General features: G+C 35.9%; 2 protein-coding genes across 6 annotated transcripts in view; one reads left to right on the top strand and one right to left on the bottom strand.

Moving 5' to 3' along the window:
• Positions 1-5,669, bottom strand: part of LOC145674949 (uncharacterized) — a 768,948-nt gene extending 763,279 nt beyond the window's left edge. The window contains exon 1 of one of the 2 annotated variants that reach the window (XM_081745221.1): positions 5,516-5,669. The gene's annotated coding sequence lies outside the window, so the exon portion shown is untranslated. Of the gene's footprint in view, positions 1-4,788; positions 5,053-5,515 lie in introns of those variants that run through there. The other variant, XM_081745222.1, reaches the window with a different exon arrangement.
• Positions 5,670-5,687: 18 nt separating this feature from the next.
• LOC145674948 (uncharacterized) overlaps positions 5,688-21,786 on the top strand; it is a 99,662-nt gene continuing 83,563 nt past the window's right edge. The window contains exons 1-2 of one of the 4 annotated variants that reach the window (XM_081745212.1): positions 5,688-5,979; positions 16,810-16,963. In XM_081745212.1, coding sequence (XP_081601338.1) covers positions 16,826-16,963 — 138 coding nt within the window. In that variant the 5' untranslated portion in view covers positions 5,688-5,979; positions 16,810-16,825. Of the gene's footprint in view, positions 5,980-6,000; positions 6,145-6,828; positions 6,852-16,809; positions 16,964-21,786 lie in introns of those variants that run through there. The other 3 variants (XM_081745216.1, XM_081745213.1, XM_081745215.1) reach the window with 3 other exon arrangements.

The raw sequence follows: 21,786 nt of genomic DNA, 5'->3' as shown, positions 1-21,786 counted from the left end.
GTAGACGAAAAGATCAAATTTCAACGATATCATAAAAAGGTAGTTAATTGTACATATTTTAAGTGTGTATCTATAACTATGTATGTATGTATAAAATTTACACTCTATTCTTAATCTTTGTAATGATATATTGAACTTATAATTGACAAAGAATAGTAAAATAGTTGAAATAAACACTGACTTATTCTTTAAAAAACAGGGTTGGTTGGTTTAAACCAAGGTGGTTTAAACCAACTGGTTTAAAACAAAAAAAAAAAAAATGTTCGTAAAAGTGTAAGTGTTTGTAAAATCTTGATGAACACATTTGTGGGTTATTACGTTTCACTCCCGTATATTATTCGTATTATATTCAGACCTAAGTTCCCTATTCACTACTCAAAAAGATTATACTACAAAAGCAACTTTTTTTTTTATAAGTTTATAAATGTTTATTTTGTGATTTTTTGTACTTGTTATTATTGTCATGTAATTGCAATCGAAGAAAAATTCTAAATATTATTTCGTTTCAATGTTTACTATTGATAAAATACATTGAAAATGCCGTACTTTTTGTGTGTGTGTGTGGAAGGGGGGGGGGGTCATACAGACCCCACGAGAGGCATTTAGCCAGGGTTGGCAAAAACCATGGTTTTTATTAAGAAAACAAATAAAACCGTTTTTTTTTTTTTTTTTTTTTTTTGTTTAAACCAGGTTTTTTTTGGTTTAAACCATGTTTTTTTTGGTTTAAATGATTTGCTCTATATATTCATATCATATATGGACAGAAATAAGTTTGTTTCGCCGTGATGTTATTATGCAACAACCGGGTTATGCTGGAAGGGGTCACATAAGCTTAAAGCGGAATAAAAACCGCTTCTCGAGTTACATCCGAGAGAAATTGTCCTCCATTTGAACTCGGAACCAGGACTAATTGGCCACAAATGCGATACGTCTGCCGACTCACTCACGAAGGAATCCTGATAAAAAAAAAAAAAAATACGTTGTACTGATCTTTACATGCTTCTTAATATAACTGTCAAGAGTCATTTCAGAAGGACAAAAAGATAAACAGTTGCACAAGTGAAACCATTACACAGATTTACATATGAACAATTTCAAAGTACGACGGAGTACAGAAGAACTAATTTAGTTCAAGTTAGTTAACAACGACTTTTATTGGTCCAAATTAAAGAAATACACCGACTTAATCTGCATATCAATAAGAAAAGTGAATAAAGATACGAATTATTTGAGTCCACTTTGGCTCAGACTCCTTTATACATAAATAGATACCAAAGATACTTATTTCACTAAATGCCTCTCGTGGGGTCTGTATGACCCCCCCCCCCACACACACACAAAATACGGCATTTTCGATGTATTTTATCAATAGTAAACATTGAAACGAAACAATATTTAGAATTTTTCTTCGATTGCAATTACATAATAATAACAACTACATAAAAATCACAAAATAAACATTTATAAACTTGTAAAAAAAAGTTGCTTTTGTAGTATAACCTTTTTGAGTAATGAATGGGGAATTTAGGTCTGAATATAATACGAATAATATACGGGAGTGAAACGTGATAACCCACAAATGTTTGTTCATCAAGATTTTACAAACACTTACACTTTTACGAACATTTTTTTGTTTTTTGGTTTAAACCACTTTGGTTTAAACCAGCCAACCCTGCATTTAGTGAAATAAGTATCATTGGTATCTATTTATGTACTGAGCCAAAGTGGACTCAAATAATTCGTATCTTTATTCACTTTTCGTATTGATATGCAGATTAAGTCGGTGTATTTCTTTAATTTGGTCCAATAAAAGCCGTTGTTAACTAACTTGAACTAAATTAGTTCTTCTGTACTCCGTAGTACTTTGAAATTGTTCATATGTAATTCTGTGTAATGGTTTCACTTGTGCAACTGTTTATCTTTTTGTCCTTCTGAAATGACTCTTGACAGTTATATTAAGAAGCATGTAAAGATCAGTACAACGTTTTTTTTTAATAATCAGGATTCCTTCGTGAGTGAGTCGGCAGACGTATCGCATTTGTGGCCAATTAGTCCCGGTTCCGAGTTCAATGGAGGACAATTTCTCTCGGATGTAACTCGAGAAACGGTTTTTATTCCGCTTTAAGCTTATGTGACCCCTTCCAGCATAACCCGGTTGTTGCATAATAACATCAAGGCAAAACAAACTTATTTCTGTCCATATATGATATGAATATATAGAGCAAATTATTTAAACCATAAAAACCTGGTTTAAACCAAAAACACCTGGCTTACACCAAAAAACTAGGTTTTTTGGTTTTTTTTTAAATAAAAACCATGGGTTTTGCCAACCCTGTTAAAAAATAATCTCACAAAACATGAGCTGGAGGCCCAATGTTCCCTATAGGGAACATTCAATTATAACACCATAAAAAATCTGAGTTGATAAATTTTTTCTTGAATTGACTTTTACATCTGATTTTCATCTAAGAAATGCATTTTTGGTGACAAAATTCATTTTAGTCTTGTCTTGGGTCTCAGGAGGTTACCTTAAACCAGCGTTTCCCAAACTTTTTCAACTTGCGGCACACTACGGGTGTTATTTGGATTCTCGCGGAACACTTATAGATATTATTACTTGTAAATATAAAATACAGTGGTATTTTTTTCTGATTATTGATCTCCTTCTCACAGAGAAGAAAGCTCTATCACTGGGGTTTCCCCCGTGGTAAATCATTATGCTTATTTTTCATTCTAATTTTAAAATAGAAAACAATTGCAATGAAATATTGGACTCAGGTTTTTTTAATAAAAAATACGCTTTCTTTTTAAAAACTGTGTCCAACCTTTTACAAAGGAGGAAGATCACTAAATAACGAACGAACAAATAAATCTCTTTTACTTTTAAAACACAAATGTAGGTAATTCGTCGGAAGGATTGAATGATATTTTAAATTTTCAAGTTACGAAATAGTCTACAACAATAAAGAAGCAATAATGGTCATAACAATGGTAACAAATACTTTTTTCAACATTAGAAATGTACAGAACAGTAACCGGTATGAAACTTAAATTTGTAGATTCATAGTAGTGTGAAATACAAATATACATTTTCCACTACGTTTTGCAATTTGATTGCTATAAAATTAATATATATTTTTTTTTTTTTCGATTTCTCGCGGCACACCAGCGGCCCATTTACGGCACACCAGTGTGCCGCGTCACACCGGTTGGCAAACGCTGCCTTAAACTAACCAAACTAAACCTAAACTAATCTAACATATTCTAAATTAACATAACCTACCAATGTTTAATGTTTTAATTGCTTTATTGTAGGTTTGAAACTGGAGGGGTAACTCTAAACTTAAGCCCTTAAAAATGTAGTCAGAGCATTATGCAGGCTGTTACTGAATGCCTGTGCTCTTAATTTGTATTTATCCTGTAGTGGTTGAAGATCAGTGAGGTGTGTCTCATAATTATCCCCACTGACTCTAGTTATCTTTCATATGCACTTACTTAACCTATATTAACCATCGTATAGCACTTGTAATAACCTTAAACTTCTAAACATAAAATATAACTGTATTACTGAAGGCAGAAATATTTCGCCCCGGAAATTAAGATCTAACCTAGTTTCTTTCGTATATACTTGTTCATTTTGGCATTTATTGCGAAAATGGTCGTCCGCGTGGTTTTTGATCAAAAACCCTTTTTTCCAAAAAGTCAAACTTTCGAAAATTTCTGTTCATATTACCTTAGTTATGTACAGATTCAGTGTACGTACACAATCATAAGTATTGTGCACAACACATTAATCAATTCGTGCTAGGTGGCCACTTGAAAAGCACGAATGCTATCTAACAGTCTGTGGAGTACCGAAGCAGGGGAGTGCGCCCGTTGGGATCAAAAAGCGCGTCAGGGAAGGTGAGTACACACTCAAAAGAAGCAAGTAGAAAAATTGTAGACCTACATTACTTCCCTCACGTGTTGAATTATATAATTGACTAATACATTACTAAAGACGTTATAGACATTACCCCGATCCGTTTCGATTGCTTGCATATATGTTTTCACCAGTAATACAACACATTACCGTAAATTTCGCAATTACGTGGATTCCTCAACTGTCCTTGGCACGTCAAGAGTTAGAACATTGACTTCAGATACTACACTTCACTTTGTATCCTGTGGTTACTAGCTACCTTATGGACGAATCCGTGCATAATAGGTTCGACTCTTATTAATGTATTTATCGTGCAGTAACCTTGTGCTAAGCAGTTCCCTCCGCTTGCCAAAAAGCTCCCTGTTTACAACGGCCTATATATATATAAAATAATAAACACACCTTTCGATCTCCTTACATATTATCAAGCATTCAAACGGGCGGAATATTCATTTCTACCCGGTAAATTTTCAAAATTTTGCTAGAAACGGACGACTAACTTTGGAACTTAATCCTCCATTTTAACCATAAAATTACAGTTGAAAACCTGGGCCGCGATTTTTGCAATGACATTTATTCCGTTAAGACCCGCCACCTATTCACCATGCCAATAATGACTTATGAATACGGTATGCAAGGTTAGTTTATGTTATGTTACTTTAGTTAAGGTAAGTTTCGTTTATTTGCTTCAATACATCCGTTTGGTGCAGCGGAGCTCATCCGAACTTCATCCTCTGCAATAACTCCAAACGACACATACTACTAATCCTCTTTCCAGCAGCGCGTAACTGGCTCTGAAATCCTTCACAAAACTATTTTAATCTAATTCTATAACCTGAGTGGAATCTCCACACACATACACGCACCTCGGAGTCGCTATTGTCAGGGCTGCCTCTTGTATTAACGAAAACGTAGAGTGAAACGCCAGTCAAAATACAAGCTCTCAAAATAATAATTTAGCCAAACAAGAAAATAAAGTTTGTACTCATAGTAGGCTATATACGCAAAACTATTCTCAATCTAGAAGAATTTCTTCCAACAGGAATGCTTTTCTTGAAGTCAACGAATCAGTTCTTTATGGTCAATACGCTATGTGATATCGATCGGTTCTTCTCCATTATCCGAGAACACATCCTACGGAATTAATTATGTCTTCCCTAAAAGGCACGTGAAATAATTTTCACATTACTATCATAAAAAGACCATCTGACAGTGCCAAGTCGATTTCATATAAAACTCACGTACTATTCCGTATCAGGCCAAGACAACAGATAGGTTAAATAACCAACGGTCAACTTGACACAATTAGCCAATGATGCCGGTACTATAATACGTTACACGGAATGAAGTAAGAATGCGTAATACAGTACTAAACGCTTAAACAGATTTGAGATGTACTTGAGAAGTTCAATGAAGTTCTATTCGTTCGTCGATTCGGTTCTATCTCAGATATTAAAAATCGAAAGGCATTCTTAGTGATGAATGTTTTACACGTAAGGCGTAAGTTACATTAATGCACCAAAACGAAAAAAGTGTGACGGTACTTTTTTCAGATTCTACAACAACATTGAACTTAGTTTACCACTAACTTACCTATTTATTTATGAAGCTTCTTAATCTTAAAAATTGTCGGATAAATTGTTTCTAAAGTACCACCTCTCACTTGCATCTTCGAAACAATATGGCGAACGCTCCGTCGGTGTTTAGATCGTCTTGTTGTTGGATGGAGATGGATGGTTGCGCTGTGGTTGTCGGAAAAGGCGATTTTGTTTTGGTTCTCAAAACGAAGCAAGGAGAAGGCAGACGACGTAGAGCTCCGTGATGGAAAGACAGGATATAAGAGTTTCGTTCCTTTACTTTCTCCTTTTCAAGTAACCAGAATAAGGAAAAGGCAAAAGGAAAAGTTAAAAAAGAAAGGAAAAGAGAGAGAGAGATGATAGAAGTAGGTCTACGAAAAGAGCTGTAACAGTGAACTGAGGTTTCCAAGTGTAAAAAAATATATATATATACATATTATTTGGTGTTTTGAAGCCTCGGTTTTTGGAAGATCATATCGGGTAAGATATCAGAACACTAGTATCTTTGTGCACCTGTTTCTGGTGTATAGTAGAATGAGTTATTTCTTAACATCAATTCTTATCTCCCACTGCTAACGTAAACGAAAAACCAGAAAGAGAAAATGGAGAATGAACTCGGAAGAGAAAAGGAAGCAAAATAATACTGTGAAATTCTAAAAGCAAATAGTGTTAGAAATTAATATTGTAGCTTTCACATAACATAGACATTTCTGAATAGCAAAATTTTCATTAGAGATATTACTCTTATTAAAATTCTTCAACTTTCATTTGTAGACCTACTTACATATAGTTTAAATGTCTTATACTATGCGGGAATTGGAATGGACCTCCTTTTTAAATGTTCTACTTTCCTGAAAGTAGAAGCACTATAAATTAGTCTAAATGGGATATCAAATAAGTATGTGACAAATTTTATTAGTTCAAGAGTAAGCATTTTGTTTACATTGTAGACTAGTTAGTGTTCATATCAAATTCTGTTACATATGCACTATTGGGGAACCCAGTACAAATGCCAGCCTTTTATGAGTTTACGCATGTTGCATATAATGCTGTTAATAATGGGTAATCAGAAGAAAGGCCTATGCTGCTGAAAAGATGTAAGAATATGCTTTTGTTCTGAAAGTTTGTGATCAACTGATGATTGTTTGCTTCCACTGTGAATCGAACTTAGGTCATGCATACAGTTGTCAAGCGCTATGGAGTTCCCCGTTGTGTAATAAAGGATCATTCCCACATTACACTTCTCCACTCCTATGCTTACAGTTGACTATCACAAAAATTGTAATTTAAGATTAGAATGAGGCCATTTATTCCGTAAAGTCCTTCCGGCATCGTTACCAGTTTGACATAGGGTAGGTTACGTTTTGCTGACAGTAGCGTACTATACTATTTTTGAGGAGCACGTTTATATTCATGAAATATTATCTTCTCGTAGTATGAAACGCACTATCATTGCCTTAGTAGATGTTTCTTATGGTAGGTGTTGTATCACTGGGTGTAGATTATCTTAAGCAGGGCTGAATATAAAACACGAACCGTTCCGTTAAGGGGGTGCAGTAATTTCTTCCACACGAAATTTGCAATTTCTCCACTTCTTTCCATTGATTTTCGTTTGATTACATAATATAACGTTATACTAGGTTAGGTTAGTTTTGGACCCCAACTTCTACTAGGTACCTACTGAGAAGTGCGAATCGTTATGCAGATTGATTGTATGGATCCATACAAAAATTCATGAAATAGGCTAATTACTATTGTACAAAACCAACAAGCAACTTGTGCTACGTGGCCAGTAAAAACGAATGCTAACTAACCGAGTCAGCGGAGGGGTGCAGCAGAGCCAACCGAGCGTTGCAGAGGCGGTGCGTCCGTATGGAGCAAGAGGGTCAGCTATGGTTGGTATTCGCATGAACGATGATTGTGAAATGCCACTGCTTTCACGATACAAAGGTATGTGATTGGTCCTATGATATACACTTACCTTCTATCCCGCACATCTGCGTATCTAGCAGTCTTTCCTACTGACGATTTGTAACTGTTTAAGAAATTTGTAAGAACTTCACGAATACTTCTAGGTTCCGCTTCTTAATTCTTCACCTTCGTATACCCTCAATCACCTACTTTCACGTTATACACTGTGCTCGGTGGTAGATAAAGGAGAACTTCTGTGCAACATGTTACATTTCGGTTTCTGTTTTTCTGCTTACAAATCCGTGCTGGACGTAAGAACACAATATTCTACGATTATTCGCATACTGGTGTATTACGAGATTATTACTAATTTATTCTGTAAATTTTAGAAATTGTGCATCCATCACTTACATTATGGGCGGATACGTTTGGGTTCAACTTGGGACCGTACCAGGATACCCCGTTTGGGACCGTACCAGGTTCAACTTTCATTACGATAGTATACTTCACTTACATATGCATCTCAACATACTTGATTATTTACACACTAATCTATTAAAATATTACTGCCAATTTCTTCTGTACATCTTACAAATCTGTGGATCGGTGTACAATCAATCTGCATCCGAATGATATCTAACCGAATAAAGCAAGGAGTCCTGAGCGAGAGAAAGGCGGTGATGGTATGGGTACACATAAACGATGATAATGGACAAACATTTCATACAGCATGCCTTGAGTGACCACTTTGTGACACATCTATGATCACGTTGCACACCCCTTGGCATAGCACTTCACTTCATGATGTCCTCCCTTTGAACTAAGATACAGCACCTTTCCCACTGACAATCGAGCTCGCTCGAAGATTGTTCCTTTTGTGGCCGCTTTTTCCCAATATCATTTCACAGTATTGACACTTCCATTGCATTTGGAAAAGTACTTGTTTTATTTTTCCCTCTTCAAACATCTTCCCTTCGCTTTCGATATCGCGTTCTTACATTTAATTCGCATTCGCATCCATACATTCTTTCGTATAGGTTTAGCACTTTTTCCTCATTCTTGATATTTAAGTACACAAAACTAAACAGTAATTAATCACTATGTCCGCATATACTGCCTCTATATTGAGGTAACTTTCGGCCCTAACGTTCGCCATAGCAAAATAGTTCCGTCTTCACTTTCCCCAATATTCATAAATAAACAGTAATCTCTTCCCTTTTCTTATTGTGTCACACAGTACAAGAACCATACGCACCCGTTCTTCCCCGTAAATTTTGCAAATTTTCGGTTAACCCGATGCAGCGTAACGGAACTTAACCTAAAGTGAGTGAATGCTTATGGAAGAGAATTATGAAAATTATTAAATTCTACTTGTCGGACGAATTTTTCACTACGTAGAAAACTTGTATTTCATGTTTACAAGTGTGAAAGAACTACAACCGGCTTAACGGCTATACTAGAGTTAAAACAATTGAGTACATATCAAAGACGACGGTATAAACGTATAATTTCTGCTTGTGGACTTTTTATGCAGAATGTTTACAAGTATGAAACACCTACATCGGCTTATGGGCTATACTAAACTTAAAACGAATGGGTGTGTATCAAAGACGACTGTATAAACATTCTAATAATTTCAGAGGTATAAACGTATAATTTCTACTTGCGGAATTTTTATGTAGGATGTAGGAAACCTGTATTTTATGTATACAAGTATAAAGTTTAAGTTTGAAATCGTTACAAGTGTTGTGATTTTAAGCGATATTAAGTGTTTTTTGTTGCACTATCTTCATTTATGCGCGTGCCCTGATTCGGTTAGATAGCATACTGGTTTTAGTGGCCACCCAGCAGAAGTTAGTATGTGTTTTCACAGTCAGCTTTATAACACACATCCGTATTCATATATGTAATCAAAAGGTAAGGTCTTCTTAAAGTGAATCTGTGCCAATGAATAGAATTCGTACCTAAGAAACAATTTATACACCACTATGAGTGAATTTCGTGATAAAATAGTTGCATATAGTAGTATAACACGTAATTTACACTGCACATCAGTTTAGACATGTATTGTCAATCTGTACGCGATAATTTGCTGGGTAACAACAGTTCGGAACTCTTTAAAACAAGGAAAGTGGTGGAAGAAGCCTTTTTTGTTAATTTGATGTACTGCTTTTAATCTGCACCGTGTAACAATAATTTCCACTGGCAGAGTTTTTATGAATGTAGCAAACATATGATTTTATTTTACCATGACAAGTGCTTTAACCTATGTAATCGCCGTTTTTGTATTATATAATTCTTTTCCCACTATCTTCATTTATTCGCATATTCCCCTCCCTTGTCGTTAATGCGCTTGTTCCCTACGGATGCGTCCCGCACGCGCACGTCCCCCTTTTGCGCTCCTGCTCTGACTCGATTAGGTAGCATTCTCGATTTTAGTGGACACCTAGCACAAGTATGTTTGTGTTTTTACAATATATTTTCTTGACATATGTTCGGACGTGTAATTGGGGTCTATACCGTCTAGGTCGTCCTAAAGTGAATCTGCCCTAAGAAACCATTTATAAGTCCCTACGAGTGAATTTCTTGATAAAATAATTGCATATAGATAATGCTAGGTAACAAGATAGTATTTAATCATTTCCATTCCATTCCAAAAATATATTTCCTCTAAATTTAATCCAGCTCACATAAAATGAACTAAAAAGCAGCATGTAGTGTAAAGTTAATTCTAGGAGTCAGTGATTGATATATAGAGTGATAATGTACTTTGATAGTTCCATTGTATTTACTAGTCTCTATTACATTCATATAATGCAAACAGCTATTACAAATATTTGTTGCTTACAAAATAGTGTGTGCTAAACTGGGTGCTGCTGTGTATACCATTAAAAAAATACTTATTTAAGCGAAGTCGAAAACGATAAAACTATTTAACTTTAGAACTAATTGCTTTTAACAAGTAAGTAGGAGAAAATAATGACCAAGTGGTTTCTTGTGGGTTTCTTCCGTAGCATTTTCTTCTGAATCGGAACCTCTGTCTCGTTTGGGATTCAAATTGTGGGTCTGAGCATGGGCGCCCGAAGGGGGAGAGCAGGGTAGGTATTCCCCCCTGGCTCACGAAAATGTATACATAATATAGCAAACCATGGAACGCCTCCCCCCCCCCTAGAAAATTTTCTTCAGGCTCCCATGTACGTGACTGAGGGCTGTTGGCTTTTCTTCGCCACTATTTTGGCATCGAGGGACTAAAATTATCAATTGAGTACGAATAGTGCAATTCAAAGGTGTACACAGAAATCGATTGTACAATTGATAATAATTTAGATCAACTTTAAGTCTAAAAGAGATCGATGAAATATAAATGTCTCTGTTAATATTAGACAGGTTGAAAATAGTTCGGAAAATGTATCGGTGTCCATTTGCCGATGCCGATACTCCCAAAAGTGGCCGATATCACCGATACCGATACATCGGTACCTCCCTGAAGGGAAAGGGGAGACATATAACAATGATCGAGAACGACGGATATTAGTATCAAACCCATATATATCGAGTTCCATGAGCTGATTAGAAACAACTTCAATGCTCTTTAAGTCCAAGTGAGAGTAAGGCTCTCCCTTGCACACCTAGTCGGAGAGGGATACATATAAGATTGATTGAAAACGGCTAATGTTAATGTCAAACACATAGGTCCGAGGATCGTCAATTAAATAGTGACACTCCCGGTGGCGTTCAAGTCCTATTTAAGCCCTCATTGGCACCTGGGGAGAGTGAAATCATGACATGTATAAATATCGAAAACGGCCGATCTTAGTGTCCAATCATCAATTTTCATCTTCATGTAGTTAATTGGTGGCAGTCCTTATGCTGTTTAAGTCCAAGTTTAGCCTCGGGTAGGAGCAAGACACCCTAAACACTTGTAGAAGGATTGGAAGAGGCAAACATAAAAATGATAAGAAACGACCGATGTTAGTGTCGAATCCGTAATTTTTAGGGTCGCTTAGATAAAGAATGACACTCCACATGCAATGTAAGTTTGGGTTCTGTCCCCATTAGCACCTGGGGGAGGATATTGTAACGTAAAATTACTTGAAAATGACCGATATTTGTGTAGTTTTCGGGGCCGCTGAAATAAATAGTGATCCATTTACAGAGAGTGGGAGGGGAAGACGAAAGATAAGTTCCCAAAAGTGATTGAAATTTGTATCGAATTTATAGTTTTCGGCGGACAACTCGCAAAAAGCAACAGAACTTTCTTGGTTATCTTTATAGGATTAAAGGTATCACTATATAACTAACTCTATCGGCTATGGGACCCCGAGGTTCAATGCCGCATATACAAAAGCTCTCCACTGACTTCTGTCCTTATCCATCTGGATCCAGTTTCTACTTTGTTTTCCTATTTCTGCGAGATCCATTTTAATACTGCCCTCTCATCTACACCTAGGTCTTCCTAATGTTCGTTTTCCGATTGATCTTCCAGTTAAGACTTTGAAAGCGTTCCTAACCTCTTCCATCTTGGCTATATTACGTGCCCACCTAAGCCTTCTAGATTTCATGACCCTAACAATGTTTGGTAAACCGTATAAATTGTGTAGTTCCTAATGAAGTTTCCGCCATTCCCCATTTCCGTTCCTCTTGGTTCCGATTATTCGTCTCAGGATCTTCTCAAATACTTTCAGACTGTGTTCTTCCCTTAGAGTGAGCGACCATGTTTCACAGCCATATAGAACAACAGTATGATCATCGTTTTATATATATTAAGCTTCAAATTCCTCAACAGAATTCGCGATGACGACAAAAGATTTTGAACTGAATAATAACATGAATTCCCTGCTTTTAATCGACATTTAATTTCTCCGTGAATATGGCTTTATGAATAAAGAATCCTTTGACAACAGCGAATTTTCTAATATCGTACCTCAATAGTTTTTCTTTATGTTAGTTCAGTATAATTGACATCTTTACCTATGAATCAACATGACTAAGCAGTGCTACCATACCACTAGCACAAACTTTGAAATACAGAGAATTATTTCATATTCATTTTATTATACCACATCTAGTTTGTAAGTCCACAGTTAGCTTATATATACTTATCATAGCATTTTTCTCTTTCAAAATAATAATAATAATAATAGATAAGTAAAGTAAAGTAACAGAAACGGTTAGTTGTTTGGATTAAAGTTGAACGTAATTTTAGCACCGAGGCTGTGTAAGACGTAGACGCGCAGCCTAACGTGAGAACCGCATGAATTCCCACTAGAAGTCGAGCCCAAGTTTCCAGCGCCATATACATGTATGTTATTCATTTATCAACGAGGGACTCTCTAAATAGAGTAAATGGGAAAATCAGAAGTGATCCAGAACAGTAGTAGGGGGCCACTGTGGTTCGGTGGTGGAGCGTACACCTCTGGTGCATGGGGTCCTGGGATCGATCCGGACCCGCGCCAAGTGAACTTTGTGGTGGACAAACACCGTGTGTGTGGGTTTTCTCGGGGTTCTCCCACTTTCTTTATTCCACCATTTCATTCATTTCTCATAATCACTGTATCCTTTAGCCTAGCCGGCATAACCGTGAGACGTAAAACTTAGTTTTCATTTTTCTCACACCAATAGTAGGCAATATGATATGTCATACGAACGCTCTTTCGAGCTTCTTTATGACTGAGCGGTTAGTGTATTCGCCTTTGTCATGGGAGGCCTGGATTCGATTCTCGGCGGGAGCTCATATGGTTCAAATCCCATGTCAAGCTGTAGAGCCACTTCTCATATAGCCTCGTTGCTGAAAGGGACACTAAACCCAAAATCATATTAAATCAAATGAACGCCTCTTCCCTAGCAAACGGAACTGGATCACGCTACTTCGTCTTGCTTTCATCAACTAGCGCTTCATGTAACTCGACTAAATACGTTGCAATTTTTCAGAATTGAGAAAGTAGTACACCCTTGATTTTATCCTTAAAATTACCCGTGAGAAGGAACACGTGAAAATGTACAAAATAAAGTTGCAGTGTTTATGACATAATGTTCCAAATTAGTTGGCAAAGCTTGCTTTTTTAAGTCTTGTCAGAAGATTCTCCTGGCAGTTGAATGCTCCGGTCTTTCCAATAAGCTTGTTCGGAGCTAGGAGCGAGAGATGATGACGTCACAGAGCACTTTCTGATTCATACTGCTCCATGTGAGCTTCTGTAAATGTGGGCTTAATCTGATATGGCACTTTTGATAATGCATTTTTAATGTCCAACAGTTGATTGTAGCGAGCTTCTACCATTCGACTATATGTATGTTTGTATGCTGTTGTCCATTTATACGACTGCCTGTTCCACAATAACTCTCGTAAAACTAATTCTATTTTAATGACACTCGGTATGTAGGTTCCCTGAGCCTTTCCATGAAACCCTATTGTTTGGGATTGCAATTCACAAAGAATAAAGAGGAAGTCAAAGGGTGTAAAATTAACCTCATATTGCAAGTTTGAACATTTGCGTACAAAACAATTTACAGAATAATGTACGCAAATATATATATATATATATAATGGCAAATGTATTGCACAGTTTTTTTTTAAGGGGATTCCTTAGGGTTAAAATCTATTAAAAATGGAAGGGTGACCTCATTTCCCCTAGTTTAAGAAATATGTTCCACGGTTATTTTAAAAATATATTTGATTTTAATGCAATATATTGAATATTTTGAGGTTTCCGAATTATCTCCTCTGGGTGGGCCTAACATCACGGAAGAGAAACTGGTGGATCACCACTTTCCCCGATTTTTCTTAAAAAGTTGCACGGTAATTTCCGTAGAAATTATTATCTTGATAGAATATAAATATTTTCTTGGAGGCTTTACCACAGTTCTCAGTACCCGCTATTAAAAACAATCCGTTAGTGCCTGGGATTGAAAACAGTCGGAATTGAGTGGTAAACTTACTCCCTTCGGTTTAAACAAGTATAACGATTGTTTAAAAAAAAATTAATATGGCACATATATTGTGAGGCTTCTCTACTACTTGTATTTAAAGTAATCGATAGCGAAAGAGTGAACATTTCTCTCCTTCCCATCTTTTCCCCTCGCGCTTGATGTAAGTAATACGTTCCACGACTACCAACATAATAGTAATTCCATTTTGACACAGTATAATGTTGATGTTTATTGAACTTCTCACACAGTCTCCAATGCTTAAAGTTGGAGTCAATTAAAAATGAACAGTCATCTTACTCCCTCCTCCCCCGCTCCGCTACACACACTATGATTTAAACATGTTATACAAATAGCTTTCGTAAAAAAAAAATTAATTAATTAATTAAAGGAGATTTTGGTGGTATGTGGCGGATTTTTTTTTTTTTTTTTTTCTGTGGATCCCAGGTAGTCTGTACTGATAGAGCTGAAATGGAACAATAATGAAAGAGTGAGCATGTACCTCATCCCCATGACCGTTTGTAAATAAAACATTTCCGTGAAGATGTTGTCCGATTTTTTGTTATACATAATGTTTGTTCTGCTTGAGATTAGAGACTTACTCGTACAACTCGGGGTTGAAATTAGTTATTCGCTTCAACAATGCACAGCATCAACAGTAATTACTTTTTCAGATGTCTTCGTGGCTTTGTCTTGGCAGATTTTTGGTAATTTATGATTCCCTTTAACAGGCTGTGTATTAAGGAAATGATAGAAACGATTAGATAAAATTTATGTTATCTATGTACTAGGAAGTCTATAAATTCAAGTTTTTCTTACTCTTTAACAACAAATTCAGCCAAAATTGTCTTGTTTCTTTATATTCTGCTGTCCATTATGTCTAGTTTGGTGGTAATGTTAGCTAGCCCTAGGACGTATTTGCAGCTGGGGAAGAGAATTCACATAAATACGTCTGAAGTGTATGTATGTAAGAAATATAAGGGTAGTATTTTATAATTGGAATAAAGTTGTTAATCATTTTTTTTAATGTTAAAATGTGCAGTTTTTGCAACCTAGGAAGTTACAAAGATAAGATCATACTTACATTTCGCTTTAAAAATATTAGTATATTCTCACTAGTTGTACTTATTTATTCATTTAATATTCTTAGTACTTTTTGTAACAGTTCCTTCGAACTTCAAAATTTTCATGCCATATTCGTAAGTATTATTAAGACCTTGAAGAAAATGTTTAACCCCTATTTTTAGAATTGTGTCTTAGTTATGTGATTGCATGAGATCAATTATTTTCATTTTTCTTTGTTGTCATTATTTTTTGTGTACTTATAATGTTATGAAGACTTTCTTTTTTTAAGTAGAACTAATGACTTACCAATTCTTAAATCAAATGTTATTATGAACCTATCAACTCCAAACATGACAATATATTCTAATTTTATTTTAACGTCTGTGATACCGGGTGCAAGGCAGGAAGGATCAAACTTTGCCATTAAATAAGTCAAGTAATTTCGTCGTTTTCGCTGTCGACCTAAGTACGGGGTTCCATAATTCACATATTCGGTTCCAAACAATACTTCTGCATAGGGAGATGTTTGTTCCATTGTATTTTTATCTAAATACGTTTCCTTATCTAGCTTATTTTAGACTTGTTTGCTCTTTTTTTTTTTCATAAATTTTAACGAAAAGTGCTATTTTCTTTTTTGTTATAATATTTATAAGCTAATGCAAAATATTACCATTGTAAGTTCTGTATATAGCTCATGTGTTTCGAACCCACCAGAAACAAATAATACCGGAAGTACTGGTGGAAATATGTCATGCTTTACCCTCCATTGTACTTTTCTTTCTCTGTATTCCATTGTACCGTATCTTTCTATGTGGAAAAAAAAAATAATAATAATAATAATGTGATCAGAAGGAGTGTAAAAACTCTGTTCTATATATGTTTCTAAACGACTTGTAGTTTACTTTATAAAAGCCTACAAATTGCAGTGGGTTCATCAAGCCCCAATATTCCACTTTTATCTGACCGAATTTGGCATTACAGATGTTCTCAACTGAGCTTCAAACGAGATGTAGTTATTTCAACAAACATATCTGGACAAAACGCAGTACCTAAAAGGTAACATGCCACAACTATGTTCTTTCCACTTTGTGAGGCATATACTTTTATTATTTTCCAAGTATTAAATTTCTTGTTTTATTTAACTTTCCTAATGTTTTATGAACAGAAATATTACTTATTTCGTTCAACTAGTAATACCTCTTAAAGTTGCTACAGAAAAATAAATTTTATTTTATGAATTAAACAACTTCCTTGGAGAAAATACCTTGTCACCATGAGGGTTGAAATTTGTTTTAGATTCTGAGCTACTTTGTATAATTTAGCAAATATTTCATTAGTTCTTACTTTACTTTTATTTTTTTAGCTTGTGAATATGCCATTGTGAATAAAAATGGTATGTTTCTTTTATAGTACTCTCATTACAAAAATGGCGGGACAACATTACTGTCTTCGTTGGAATAATTACCAGTCAAATATGACTTCAGTGTTCCATCAACTTCTCCAGGATGAAGCATTTGTAGACGTCACACTGGCGTGTAATGAAGCTTCGTTAAAAGCTCATAAGGTATGTCATAAAAGCACTATAATGCAAATACAAATAAAACCAATTATAAGCACTTTCGCACTCCTTCAGACAGTAAGGGTAGGACTAGAAAGAAAAAAAAAAAAGAGTAATAAGTAAGGTAAGTTCAGCGTCATCTTGCCTTCACAAGATACAAATTACGAGATGGGTTGGTTGGTAAGAGTATATGAAGGAAAAGGAATAATAATAATAAGAGAAAAATCACTGTTAATTGTTCCATCATTATAGCTTGTAACCTAAGGAAGCAGATGATTAGTGAAAATGAATAATTACAGAACAATTAGTGAAACAAAAATCTATAAGAAAACGAGAGGAATCCGATAAGACATCTGTACATGATTTTGTTCGCTACAAACTTACGTGGGTTTGGATAGAACTAGGGGCTTCTTGCACTAGAGGTGAACCATCTCTTATTTAATGGAAGGAAAATATATGAATGTACGTACGTTAAGTAATAGGAATGAATGAAAAAGATTAATATATATGAATAAAATTTACATTAAATGTCAAATTATATATATAATATGAAGAACTTTTAAACTGTTGGCGCAACAGCACTCATTGATAGTGCCTTCCAGCCAATCTTGTGGCACTCATGCTTTGGGATGATGTGTGGTCAGCCTCCCCTTACCGTTAATTTTGTCTTTCTAGACCGGGAATCACTACTCTTTCAAGTAGCTTCCTATTTGTGCTTACGACGCTAGGAGAACACAACAATGCCCGCACCATCTGGTTAGTTCGAACGATCACCCATCTTTCCTCTGACCCAAGTCCAGCCTGAGTGACTTTGCTGATCTCACGAGAAGCAATGCTTTAGCGCAGCTAGGGCGTTGGCAAGCATATAATATGCAATACCATTGTAATGTAAACCGCTTGAAGAGCAATAAAAAAAAGTTCTCACAAAACCCTCCCCGCTAGTTTAATATGGCTTGGGCATGTGTCTTTAATGCACGTGGTTCCGGATGGTAGAGCATAAAAAATTTATTTCACAATCATTAAAGATTCGTCACCGTAAGAAGCATAACCACGGAACATTAAACTAAAAAACTTCATTACATTTTGCTCCTTTAAATTCTTATAGATCGTTCAAAAAATGATATTAAATGTCAAATTTTCGCTATCAACTATCAATATTTTCAAGACTTAGTTAAGAAACAATATTTTGGTACGCATAGGAAGTATGTAAATTAATATTTACAGTAATAGGTAAAAACATCTCGTTACTCCACAGATTACACATTTTAAATCATACTCTTTCTGCTTCAGTGGTTGGTAGCGACGATGGTGTTAATAATGTTACTTCAATCTCGGTCCAGGCTGCCAATGTCCACGTTTAATTTTGATTCCTTCGTTCGAGTGAAGAACGATTCGGAAGTCCGACTGACCCGATTTGTTTCTCTATTCCGCAGGCTAAAGTGCGATGAAACTCATAGTGCCTGTAGAGCTCAATGTGTAGTCTGACTTCCATCAAACCTCAAAGGAGCGCGCCTCGTCTTTTGGGCGATATACCAAAAAAAAAGAAATAAATAAATAAATATATATATAAAAAGCATGCACGTCATATAGCCATTTCCATTGTATTGTTGGCCCATTTTTGGTCATGTTTCCGCTGAGCTAGGCCATCATTGTTTATATGTGAAGGTCTTAGGCCACGACCTCTTCGCACACTAAATTATATGTGCGCAACGCAAACGGGAAAAAACAGCTCCTTTCATGGTTGTCGAGAATTCCAAAGATAGTGTCTAGATTAAGTTGGGCTTATTTCTACACATTATCAAATATATTTAACATTTAACGGCTGGCGTGAATGGAACGTAACCCAGTCCAAACTTTCTTGTACCATGAAGTATGATGCTAGAAATCTGGCGAAGGTTGTAACAACAGAAGTGTCAGTGTATAGTGCGTTCAACAGGAGTGTATTCGATAAATTTCTTTCAAGTTCCCATGCTGAATTTTACAACAGCATCCCTTCCTTCCTCCGTCTCTCTTTTGACCGCATTTGCGGAGTTACGGGTCGTAACACTCACTATGTCTGTACGTTTTTCCCGATCCTATGGCTAATATGAAACAGATGTCAGGCAATGTAAGAGCAAGGAAGCTAGTCTTGGAAACCGGAAATCGACTGTAACATATATATTTAAGAAAACTATATATACATTAAACAACGGTCTCCTAATTATCTCAAAGGACAGCGTTTGGAACTGCTACAACTAAGACTTCATGTGGAGATGAAAGCGACTGTCAGTTGTTTGAAATTAAGGTTTTGGTTGGCCATTTAGTTATCGGGATGTTTTCCGGAAGTTCCCTTTCTATACGATCGGGTGATCACTTATTTATGGTAAGAGCCACCAAATATAGAAGGCGGCATTCTGTATGTACGAACTGCGCTTCGGTGGAAGAAACGAACTATAATGTCCATGTGCTCGCAGTACAATTGCAAATTACAGTTATTTACCAATAAGTGATAGAAGGGCTTGTAAGATACCTTAGAGCAGCCATTAGTGCTAGCATGTCTCAACATGATGTGGCTCTACAATTGAACAAGCACAAGTTCTATGCCCTCACATTGGTCCGTTGCATTTCATTTTCTGCAAGCCTGCATCTAAAGAAGAGCCCGCTTGATGTGGTGTAAGGAATTCCATGGATATACTGCGGCCAACCAGGCTGTGCTCTAGCTATAGCAATGTGTTATCGTAACTGTATAAGTTTGTTCCCAAAAGCAGTGTTATTTTAGATTTTGTTTGGGGAGATTTTCCGCCGACATAAGAGTTTCACTTTTTTATTTTTGTATTACCATACATTTGATCAAACAGTATGTGATATCACACTCAAGGAAGGGGAGAATTACACCCTCCTGTCCCAAATGACGCTTCTAGAAAATTTGATTTCAATTACTGGGAAACAAAATGAAATTAATCATTGATTAACACTCATTTCTGTCAGTAGTTTTTAGAGCTCTGCGCCCATATTACAGATTTCGGGAAGCACAAAACCTACGGCCATGATTGACAATTTTCATGTATTTCACAAGAAGCATCTTCCTAGCTTGATGTGATATGTAGGCTTTGAAGAAAGGAAAGAATACAAATAAAGTCATTTATGAAGCTATGACAACATTTTGTAACTTTTTTTTAAATTTAATTTAAGCTCTGCAAAGGCATTTTAGAATAAACGAATGAAAGAGACGGATTTTAAAGCTATAAAGCTTGTAAACATGATTCCTGTTTTTTTCGTCTGAAGGAAAAGATATATCACGTCGCACAGACTGCTTTAGACAAGGAGTGGAGTAGGAAAAGGAATTGGATTGAATACCAGGAGCAGTTGGGCGATCGAAATGTATGTTTCTGGATCCATATGCACATGGCGCAGAGTTTGTTAGCAGTTTAGACTTAAACTTTTTATAACATTTTCTATGCCACGAACTGTACATAATGTATATTGAGTTTTCGTAGTTGTAATATGCTTTTATTTCCCACACTGAATTTATTCAATATCACTTTTATGTAGCTAATCTTCGACAAATCAACATTTACATGAGAGCAAATAAAATAAAACAAGACATCTCGTGTTAGTAATTTTATTTTTGTGTGTGTGTGTTACAAATACCCAAAGGAACATGCAGACATGAAAAATTTCTCATATTACGACGAAAAGTTCGTAACTTAATACTACATTGCCTTCTATTCAAAATCTGAGATGTGGCAAGAGCGGCTCAAGAAACTATACACAAAGTATTATGAATTCTACCTAAACAAGAAGTTTCTGAATCATGCGGTATCTATAAAACAAAGTTGATACAAAAAGTGTGAATTTCTAACACTATTTCCAAACTAAAATTGTAAATTCGATTTCTATTGTTCTGATAGTGCTTAAAATATTATTTAATTTGCAGATAATGATACTCGATTTCTAGTGTACTTTTTCTTTATACTTCATGGCGATAGTGCTTTTTAGGTTACGTAACCAAGTCGGTATTTGCAGAATTCCCTTCTAAAATTCTTGCGTTAATAATGCACGGCTTTGGGTAGGGAGAATTTGATAGCTGGCTTATTTTTATACTAGTTCATAAATACACAGTAATATCTCTATCCCACCTTCACCTTTGCTAAATCCATTAAATTAAGACCAAATGTTTCTTGTTTCTTCTTGGACGAGTTATTATTGCGAAAAACTGCCATAATTTGATAGATTAAATACATTCTGTAAATATGTATATATATATATATTTTTTTTTTTTAACAGAAAGATAAACAGTAAATTCTGAACAGTTAGTTATAAAAGGAAAACTTCTTCTAATAACTTTTCAGGAGGTAATGTACCTAAAATGGAAGCCACATTTCCTCGCTGAACTGCTATGCTGATACGTTGTATCAGAAAAGTAGTAGCCCGCTTCTCACCAGTAAGGTGTGCAATACGTTTGCCTACTTCTTTGATGAAATTGAGCCCTTCGAGGCCCCAAATGCCGCTTGATTCAATGGCTACCGGCACGAACATGTATCTATCGAGCAGATCTTTATATTTTCTTCTTTTCTCGCATTCTTTGCAGCCTGCAATAGCTCCTTCTCGAGATGAAGAAAGAGTGAGATTAAATAACGCGAAAGTGTCAGTGCAGGTGAAATCCCAGAGAAGAATCCTTCCCCTCTGCCATGGTACCAGCGTTATGCCATCTGGTCTTTTGCCGTCAGATCTGTTACACCCCACAGGTTCACGAACAGATGGAACTTCCGCCGATGTGAGTGCTCTCCAGATAATGTCGTTCACGTTCGAATGCCTCACATGTCTTCCGGAGCTTCTTATACAAGACA

This window comes from Thermobia domestica, chromosome 18 (assembly GCF_964235325.1).
Source record: "Thermobia domestica chromosome 18, izTheDome1.hap1.1, whole genome shotgun sequence".
Lineage (NCBI taxonomy): Eukaryota > Metazoa > Arthropoda > Insecta > Zygentoma > Lepismatidae > Thermobia > Thermobia domestica.
Note: the sequence above shows the minus strand (reverse complement) of the source record. Positions and strands in the feature narration are given on the sequence as shown.